The 10,428-nt window shown below is 35.1% G+C and overlaps 1 protein-coding gene across 1 annotated transcript; it reads left to right on the top strand.

Moving 5' to 3' along the window:
* The first annotated feature begins 8,779 nt into the window (after positions 1–8,779).
* On the top strand, positions 8,780–9,103 carry LOC141720030 (uncharacterized). The gene has a single exon (XM_074522387.1). It carries the CDS (start codon positions 8,780–8,782, stop codon positions 9,101–9,103), a length of 324 nt encoding a protein of 107 aa, XP_074378488.1.
* The last annotated feature ends 1,325 nt before the right edge of the window (positions 9,104–10,428 follow it).

Here is a 10,428-nt window from a genome sequence, read left to right as displayed (position 1 = left end):
TGTATTCTGTGCTTAATTGAAAATTTGCTTAAGTACTGACTGTTGTTTGATGTAAGTTTCTAAACTCTGATAGTGATATGTCTGTTAATGTAACTATTCAATCCTATGAGGATACCTGTGCTAGATGCTGACCTAGTAGTCTTCAATAAACTAGGGATCACATGTTAGAAGTAATTATTTCTGTGGAAATCTATTGACACAAGCAAATTCTGATATTGAGGTTAGTTGAGTTTACTTTGTCTATCTTATTACTAAGTCATAAACTAGAATAATGCTTCTCATCTATTAAGTTCTGATGCTAGTAAATCTGTTGAATGTACTAAGTGCTGATAAACCTCTCTTATCAAAAGAAAAAGAAAAGAATCAAGGATTAAAATTCAGGCACTCCTTTGAGATCTAGAGTACAAATGTGGAAGGGACGACCCAAGTGCATTGCTGGTATTAAGTAAATATGCATCAGAAAAGCAAAATATTTTCTTGGTGACTTTTCACACTCTATGATTACTGGAGAAATACTCTGATAATAGCATAAATTCTGATAAGCAGTCGTGACTCACTTACACTGAGAAGCCACTGTAAAATGGACTTTAAAAAGATGCACAAAATTAGCACAAAATAGTTGAGGTGGACTCAAGCATGAACTCATTCAATAGTAGGTTTCAGAATAATGACAAGTTTTTAGTAAAGTTTTCATTATGCCTTATTTCTAAGATATACTGAAGTGAATCAGACTTTACTCTTAGTCTGATATTTAGCTTAATGCACACACTAAACACTCCATATGAATGATGAAAATAACTGTGGTGATCTATGTTATTTTAGATGAACAGTTTCTGTGTCACATTACACAAATTCTGAGGACAAGTTCTGATTGCATGTTCTGATGATTAAGTTCTGAAGAATCTATATCAGAATTTGTGTGAGGACTTACTAACATAGGCATTCATTTTTCGAGTTAAGAAATTATGTTCTGATAACTGTTAAGTTCTGATATAAGTCTAAGTTCTGATATTAAATTATGATTCTTTACTTGACTTATTTGTGGATAAAATCTAAAAACAGTTTCAGTTTAAATCAGACTATGTTTGGGTAGAATATTAACAGTCAATATCATTATGGATAGTGGTTCACGACACGTACAGTAATTTTTACTTGTTACTTGTGCGCATTAACCCTGACTTACACTTCCAATGACTATTTTTCGTCTTCCCAGTCTAGGGAGATGTGGTAGAATTAATTCTACCTGCCAGCATTAAATTTCTTTGCGTCTCCTGGCCTTATTTTGCCTATATAAACAACCACTTCACATTAGCCTTCACATCAACTCTTTAATCACAAAACTCATCTCCATTTTCTTAATATCAAAAATACCATGGTCAATTACAATATGTTTTTGAACTATGAAACATTCAACATGGAGTTGAGCTGTGAAGCCTGGCAGCAGGAATGGCACGTCACTGCCATTCCTGATGAGATATGGGACTCAGTTCCCCAGGAGGTACTCACCCACCTCATGTTCTTCTACATGGATTACCATCGCCATCTGGAGCGATTGGAGGAGGAAAGGCTGGAAGCTCTCCGCCAGCAAGAGCGAATCATCTGACTCGCTATTCTGTTTGTCGAGAGTAGGAAGAAGAAATGATTTATTTTCTTCTTCCTGTTTTTCTTCATCGTCAGCCTTGCCCTGCTTCTTGAGCTAGGACAAAGGCTGTTGATGTTAGGTTTAGCAGCTTAGGACAATCTTGTAAAAGTTCTGATGTAATTTAAATTTCATGAATGTATTCTCTTAATATATTAATGAAATTTCTTTTTTTTTGCAAGTTCTTGTCTCTGAGATGTTTTGTAATGCATTGATAAATCCTGATAAATATTCATATTCTGATGACCATTTCAATTTAAATTTAAATTAAGTTCTGATTTTACATTATCAGCACTTGTTCCCTTGATTTATTTTGGTCATTCTCACTCGATTTTTTTTTCAGAATATTGGTGTTGTAGTGCAAAATAATTGAATAAGTGGAAATAGTTTAAATTTTGAATTAAAACTGATTTACCTTGATTAATGGAATTACTGGGTAAGTGGAACGGTTTTTCCTTGAAAAACTGCAAGTGGGTAAGTAATGATTACAGTTTTCCCGTGCCCATTAACTATTCATTATTTCTGCATGTCTGACAGGTGTCCAACGATTACATTTTTTTTCAAAGTATAAGTAAGACAGAGAGAGGATTTTTTTTCTTTTATTCACTTTTATACTTTATCTCTCTATTTGCTTTTACTCTCTTTCTTTTACTAACGTTGGTTTTTCATATAGACATTCTATCAAACACCTAACAGGCACTCTTAAATCTCGATTATTTTCATGGCACCTAAGGATTTAATCATTGATGGGGTTAAATTTGTTCCAAATAACTATGCTGCAATTCTTGATCATGCTGAAGCTCCGTCTGAGTTGCATTTTGTGCAAGATCTTCTTGCACACAGTGAAATTGGGTATGCATTGACCCAACCTTCAGTCTTTTCGAGCCAACAAGTTCTGACATTTTGGCGGACTAGGCACTTTGATAATGGTGGAACACATGGTACTCCCAGTATTGTTTTCGAAGTGGATGATTCTACACATGTGGTAACTCCTGGTATAATTCGAAAGGCTCTCCATTTACCAGAAGGATGTACTTTTTCAACCCCAGAGGAATCAGCTCTTCAGGAGTTAATGGCCAGTTTGGGGTATGAGCAGAGTTTGGCTAAGCTTGGGCAGTTGAAACGGGCTCATATCAGAAAGGAATGGAGCTTCTTCTTCGACTGCATCACTAAAGCTTTTGGGAATAAGTGTTCCAACTTTGATGCAATCCCTATAATGAGTCAACACATCGGGTATGCAATCATTAACCAAACTCATTTCGATTTTGCAAATGCTGTGATAGGTTTCATAGGGGGATAGGATGACAGAAGATAGAAATGTAGTTTATTTTGCTAGATTCTGTCAGCTTATATATAACTTTTTTTGTACTAATCCCCCTCAATTAGCCAGTACCTTAATTTTACCATTCAAAATTGCAAAACGAGCTTTTAATGACCTAGTAAATGCTGATCTTAAGAAAAGGGTGGTTAGACCCTTACAGATTCCTCAATCTGTAAAACAGATCTTAGTAAATGCTGATCCTGATACCTACAGATCTGTTTATCCTGATGTCCAACCAACCACCACCTCCCAAACACCACATCAACCATCAGAACATACCACTCATACTACTCAACCTACCCTCAGACAATATCTCAAATCATATCCCTCCACTTCACAGACAGTTCAACCTTCATCCTCAGCACCTACAGTGAAGCCTTCATCTTCCAAGGCTAAGAGGACAAAGACTGTTTCTCAAACACCTCAGAAGAGAAGGAGGATTGTTTTAAGAGATAAATCTGATAGTGAGGAACAGGTTTCTACTTCAAAACCTGTTAATAAAGAAGCTGAGAAAGTTCCTTCTCAGAAGGATTCTGCAATTGGGGGATCTAGGCTTCTCAAAAGGCTTAGAAGAATGACTGTTGATGAAACTCCCAAGGAATCCATATCTTCAAAGAGATACAAGAAACAGAGGGCAAAAAGGCCACTTTCAGATGATGAGGAAGCAGCAGCTAAGGAAGGAGATCAGGAATCTCTGATCTCACGAGAACCAGTTTCTGCTAAGGCCCCTGCTTTTCCATTAACTTCAACTAAGGAAGCTTTTACTGAAAAGGCCAACACACCTTCTGTGTCTCTTAGGACTGTATCTCCTGTTAATTCAGGCACAAGTGCTGATATTGATATCCAGAACTTGGTTGTGCCTGAAGTACTTTACTTAGAAGCTCCAACAGCAACTAATCCATCAACAACACCTGTTACTGATGCTGCTCAAACTCCAGAATTATCTACAACACCTTCTCTGCATCTAGATGTTGATGATCAAAATATAGGTGAGCATCAGGATATGGTTGTTGATCAGAACTTGGAACCAGATCAGCAATTAGAGGATGATCCTGAAGTCTCCATTGCTACTCATACTGTTGTTTTATCAGAAGATACTGATTCTGTAAGTTCTGATGCTGCAAATGCTAGAGATATTGGTGATGCTGCTCCAAATGAAGATGCTGATGAAGCAGGTCCTTCAGGACATGCTCCTCAACAAACTATTCTTAAATCTGAACTTTTTAAGAAGTTTGTTACAAGAGAAGCACTAGTGCCTTGGAGTGAAACTCCTGCAGGACAGGAGTGGACCAAGGAATGGAACTCAGTTACCTGTGCTCCATCTGTACAGCATCTTGTTGAGCACTTGACTAAAGCTGATGAGATGTTAATTACTGATAATTTCAAAATACAGCTTAGAGTCACTGCATTGAGTACTAAACATCTACAAGGTCTTCATTCAACTACTCATGCAGAGTTACATAAGATTCAGGAAGAATTCATTAAGCAAGAACAAGTTCAAAAGATTGACAAGAAAAAATTCTTCCAACCTACCTTTGACAAAGTTGCTTATATTGAGAAGACTCAAGAGAAACAACAAGCTAAAATTGATGATATTCTGAAAAATCAAGCTTCTCAGCAATCTCAACTTAATGAAATCCAAGCCTCAGTGGAATTGCTTGTCTCTCTTCTCTTACCTGCTGATGCCAAAAAGGGGGAGAAAGTAATTAAGTCTAAATGCAAAACTGATAAGACACTGAAGTGGAAGGATGATGAAAAGGATGACCAAGGAAACTCTGGAATGGGTAGAGGTCATAGTCAAGGTAGAGGTTTCTCATCAAGAAAAGCTGAAATCACAAGTCACAGGACAAGTTCTGATACTGGAAAAAGAATTAGTTCTGCTACTGGTAAAATGATAAGTTCTGATGAACTTTTAGAACTTGATGAAGAAATGTCAAGACAGTTATTTCTTCAGGAAAATCCAGGAATGGACTTGGAGAGTTTAATGGAAGAAGAAGCCAGACTTAAATCAGAAAAAGTCACATCTAAATCTGAAGCTTCTGGTAAAAAGACAATTCCAAAACTCAAAGGCATTGTGATAAAAGAAAGGACAAATACTGAAGCAACATTGGCTAAATCACAACCGCAGATAGATCCGAGATCCAAGGGTAAAGAAAAAGTTGGTGAACCTATCAAGGTTTATGTGCCTCCTGAGAATGAAGAAATCACTGATGAAAAGGATGATCTTGCTCTGACTTCAAGAAAAGTTTTTAAGACAACCTATGACATGGCTCAAGTTGTTCAGAGTCAGGAGACAGTAAGTTATGATATTCCGAAGAAGCAAGTAACCTCTGACATAGCTCAAGTTAACTTAATATCAGAAGATAAATCAAAGACACTCCTACCAGGATTCACTAAAGCAAAACAGACTCAACCTTTGAAGACTGCTGTAAGTGGTTTTGAAGCAAGAGTAGTTACTGGAAAGGAAGCAAGAGATAAAACTGGATTGGGAAGTGCTGATGAAAGAAGAATATAGAACACTACCAATGATCCAACTTCCTTGAGTGAACCAGGTATTGGAGCAACTCCTGAGAGATTGAATCAACTGGAATCTGTACAAATGGTTTACCATTCCTACTTGAAAGAACACATCTTGTTGTACTTCATGACAGATGGTAGGGTTTATCATATAAGGCAAAATGCCATTCCATTGAAGTATTTTGAAGAACTGGAGCATGTACTATTCTTACTTCAAGTGAATGATAGATTAACAGAAAGTGCTGCAAACTATTTGAAGGATCAGATTCAGAGACAGAAAAGGCTTTATTATGTTAAGTCTGACAGCACATATCTTCCAAAGTACAGAGATCACAAGGGTGATATAGTTGAAATGAAGCCCAACACTGCTAAGATTATAACTACCTTTCTGGGTTACAGGGCTGTGGAATTCAATCTTGAGTCTGATAAAGCATATTTGATCAGACTGGATCAGGATATAAGAAAAGTTAAGATTAATGATCTCAGGGCTGCAATCTTTCAAATTGGTGAAGATACTGCAGAGCTTAAAGATGCTAAAAGGAGGATGATTGATGAACTTAGATATGCTGAGAAATGTTTGTTGAAGAACTATCTCAGAACAACTCCTGACATCAGAGATATCAGAAGATGAAGCCAAGTCAAGATCTACAACTGCTTAAATTCTGATATTTGTACAGACTGAAGTTGTTATCAGAAGTTAGAGATTGGTAAAGCTTTAAGGACTGTAAGTTGTAGTTATCTAGTCTAATTCTCATGCATTTGTACTTAATGTTTTTGACATCATCGAATATTTGTTAAACTTGTATATTATGCTAATTTACAAGTTGGGGGAGATTGTTAGATATATTTGATAATGTCATGGCTAATATGATTTATGTTTAGTTTTCAGATCTTACTTAAACATGATAAATCAGTACTTACTGGAAGTCAGGACTTAAGGATATCAGTACTTATAATTATCAGGAGATAATCATCAGAAGATGGATATCAGAACTTAAGTACTGAAGAATGTTCAGATAAGTACAGCAGCTGATTAAAGGAAAGAAGATCAAGACAAACATAAGAAGAGATATGCATGAAGAAGGAATTCTATGAAGAATAGAATACTTGAAAGAAAAGATATCTGATTGATATATTTTAGAAAGCAGAATTATATTCCATATCAATTAGCGATTATCTTGTAACTGTGTAGTATATAAACACAGACATAGGGTTTACACTATAAGTGTTGATATATTCGAGAAGATTATTTATTGTAACCCTAGCAGCTCTCGTGATATTTGTTCATCACTGAGAGGTAACAGTTCCATACTGTAACAGAGGTTATTGTTTCAATAAAGTTTGTTTTCTGTTACTTGAGTTATTAAAGTTCGATTTGATTGTACATTACACTGTATTCACCCCCTCTACAGTGTGTGTGTTACCTAACAAGCCTCGATCATTTGTAAGCTTTGACAAATCAGTTGCCTGCATATGAGTACATACTTAATAGTTAATAAACTTTGAATTATGATCAACACACGTGGCAGTGGGATTAACTTACAATTTTCATTAAATTAATAAGAAGAAACTTCAATATTTCACTGAAAATAGAGCAGTGTAATACAGAGTGCTAAAATAAGATCCGACAAAAAAAGGTACTAACATACGAAGTTTTGGTTATTACCATGTAGTTAAATTAAATTGTTAAAATTCCAATCTCGGATTCTATTTACTACAACTACATAATTGGATAATATTTATTTATTTAGTTTCACTTTTTAATTTTCACTCGGGTTGGATATCTTTAACTACAAATCAAATAACTATTTCATTATAAAATTGTATCATAATAATTCAACTCTCTACAATTATATATTTAAATAACATGTATTTAATTTAATAATAATATAATGGATTAATTATTTTTTAATTTTGACGCATGCTTCATCTTCGTTAAAGAACTGTTTATGGGTTTTGCTCGGTAGCTGATAACTTATTTCACGAACATACAGAAAAATACAATTTGTTATACTTAAAGATGTGCATGTATTACTGTAAAAATTAACTTAAAATTATATTATTTTCTAGTCAATATGACGCAACACGGAAGTATGAAAGAAGTAATCGCTAATCCTCGCAATAACTCTTACACGAGAAATCCTTTAATATCTTAAATCCCCAAGGGTTTTCTTGAATTCATAAGAAAGATAAGCGAAAAAAATTTAGGATTTTAATTTTGGTAAAAGATTTGACATACGTTATATCATAAGATAGCTTATATAGGAATAAAAAATCTTAAAACAAAATAAAAATAAATCATATTAAAACAAAATATTACTTAAAAAGCAACATGATCATGCGGTATTTAGCATGATCATGCAGATTTTATAACCCTCCAAAGAATGCTACGGGTGCTTTGGCATGATCCTGCCATTTGGAAGCGTGATCATGCCTTTGTTTTGCTCAATAGCATGATCATGCAGTCCTTTTGCTTGTACCTTTTTTCCGATTCATCACACCATTTATTAACACTGAAATCCTCCTACATCAGACTCATCCACTTCGAAAGAACTCGATCTCGAGTTCTCATCTAAAATAAGAATTACATTGACTTGTTGTTTATCTCTACATGATGGTACTTTTAAAGGCAATGACCTTATTGAAATTTTACATCTGGACTCTTCTCCAAGATTAACATATTGTGAAAATAACACTTGAATTAATACAACATGTTAGATATATAAGTCCATATGATACTAGATGACAACTTAGGTCAATTCCAGCTAGATGACAGCTCAGGAGAATTAGTTAGTTAGTTAAGTCAGAGTAAATATATAAATATAGTGCAGGAGACAAACTATAAGAACAATAAGTTATGTAAATATAAAGTTACTTTTCTTCTTCATTATTTATATCATCTTCTTGATTGCTTACACACATATAGATATATTTCTGTTTGTAACATGGTATCAGAGCTTTATGCTCATCGATTCATCTATATCTTCATGTTCTTCCGCTTGATTGTTGCATTTATGTTCTTTCTTCATTGAATCTTTATTCTTGCTTCTGTGTATTAATAACGCTCACAAGTTGTTTGATAAAAGTTCACAATAAATTTTAACCTCTTAATTATCATCAGTGTAACTCTTATGGCATCTCCAAGCTCTTACTCAACTGTTGTTGCTGATTTCACATCAATACCCGTAATTACTGCTTTGGATGTGAATCATCCGTACTTTCTTCTTTCTTCTGATAATTCAGGCATGGTGCTTACAACAGTGATTTTCACTTAACAAAATAATAGTCAGTGGCGTCGATCAATGGAGATTGCTCTCTCTTCAAAGCTAAAGCTAGGTTTCGTTAACAGAACATATGTTAGATCTGCTGTGAACTCGGTGCTTCTGATTTACTGGATATGCTGCAATAATATGGTAACCTCATGGATTCTTAACTCTGTTTCACTTGATATTGCTGCTCATACAATTTGGGAGGATCTGAAAGTTCGATATGATCAGACTAATGTTCCTAAGCTGTTTAACTTGCGTAAAGAATTTTCACATCTTACTCAAGGAATGATGTCAATTACTGCTTATCTTACTAAATTTAGGACAATTCATGATGAATTGGAATGTCTATATGGCTAAACCTAGATGTACTTGCACTACTTGCACTTGCACAATTAACTCAAAACTTGAAGCTTATGATCAAACTGTACAATTGACACAAATTCTGATGGGGTTAAATGAGCACTATACTGGTGTGCGAGGTTAAATTCTGATCATGAATGCTCTGCCTTCACTAAGTCAATGTTATTCCATTCTTCTTCAAGAAGAAAATAACAGAGAAATATCTACTGGTACTGTATCTCTCAACAAGGACAACATAGCAATGTCAATTATGCAAAATACTTCTGGAAAATCATATCAGACCAAGACAAGTCAGAAATATGTTGATACTAGTGTTGTTGTCTGTGAGTATTGTCATATGACTGGTCATGTAAAGGAAAAATGTTTTTGTCTTTATGGTTATCCTTCATGGCACCGTTTACATGGCAAGCCAAAGCCCAGTCCAAAATCTCATAAGTCTACTATTGTTACTCATGTCTCTGAGGCTGTTACCAATATGGCTCCATCTGCTAGCTCTGAGGATACTTCCTCTAATTCTGGATCTCTTAACTTGACTGATGGTCAGTGTAAACAGTTGATCCAAATGCTGCAGCAATCTATACTTTCCACTTCAGCTGAGTCTTCTTCATCTAATGTTGTGTTTAATAGTTCACAGTTTGCAGGTATTGCTACTCACTTTACTAGTCCTGTAAATTCTAATGTGCTCTTTTTACAATCAGACTGGATTATTGATTCTGGAGCAACTGATCATGTTACTCCATATTTTCACTTATTACATAATCCTTCTTCTTGTACATCTGTTCTGCACTTACCTAATGGTAATGTTGTACATGTCACTCACATTGGTTATGTTGTCTTGAGTCCTCATATCACATTACATCATGTGTTATGTGTGCCTTCTTTTCACTATAATTTACCATCTATCTATAAATTGCTAAGTGATTCTCATATAACTGTGTAATTTACGGCTACCAATTATTCTCTTCAGGCCCCTACCTTGAAGAGGGACCTAGAAATTGGTAAACTGTGCGGAGGTCTATACCTATTTCACTCCAGCTCATCTATTTCATCCTCTGTAGCTCATGCTCACAACTCCTCTGCCAATGTTGATCTTTGGCATGCTAGAACTGGACATCTACCTAGTAGTTTACTTAAACTTTTACATATCTCTTGTAATTCTGTTCTTTCTCATGAGTGTGACAGTTGTCACTTAGCTAAACAAAGTAGAGTTCCTTTTCCCACTAGTACTACTACTTCATCTGATGTATTTGACTTGATTCAAATGGATTTATGGGGTCCATATCGATACCAAACCCATGGAAATTGCAGATATTTTGTAACTC

The sequence above is a fragment of the Apium graveolens genome, chromosome 4 (assembly GCF_009905375.1).
Source record: "Apium graveolens cultivar Ventura chromosome 4, ASM990537v1, whole genome shotgun sequence".
Classification (NCBI taxonomy): Eukaryota; Viridiplantae; Streptophyta; class Magnoliopsida; order Apiales; family Apiaceae; genus Apium; species Apium graveolens.
This window is presented reverse-complemented; position numbering and strand designations above follow the sequence as displayed.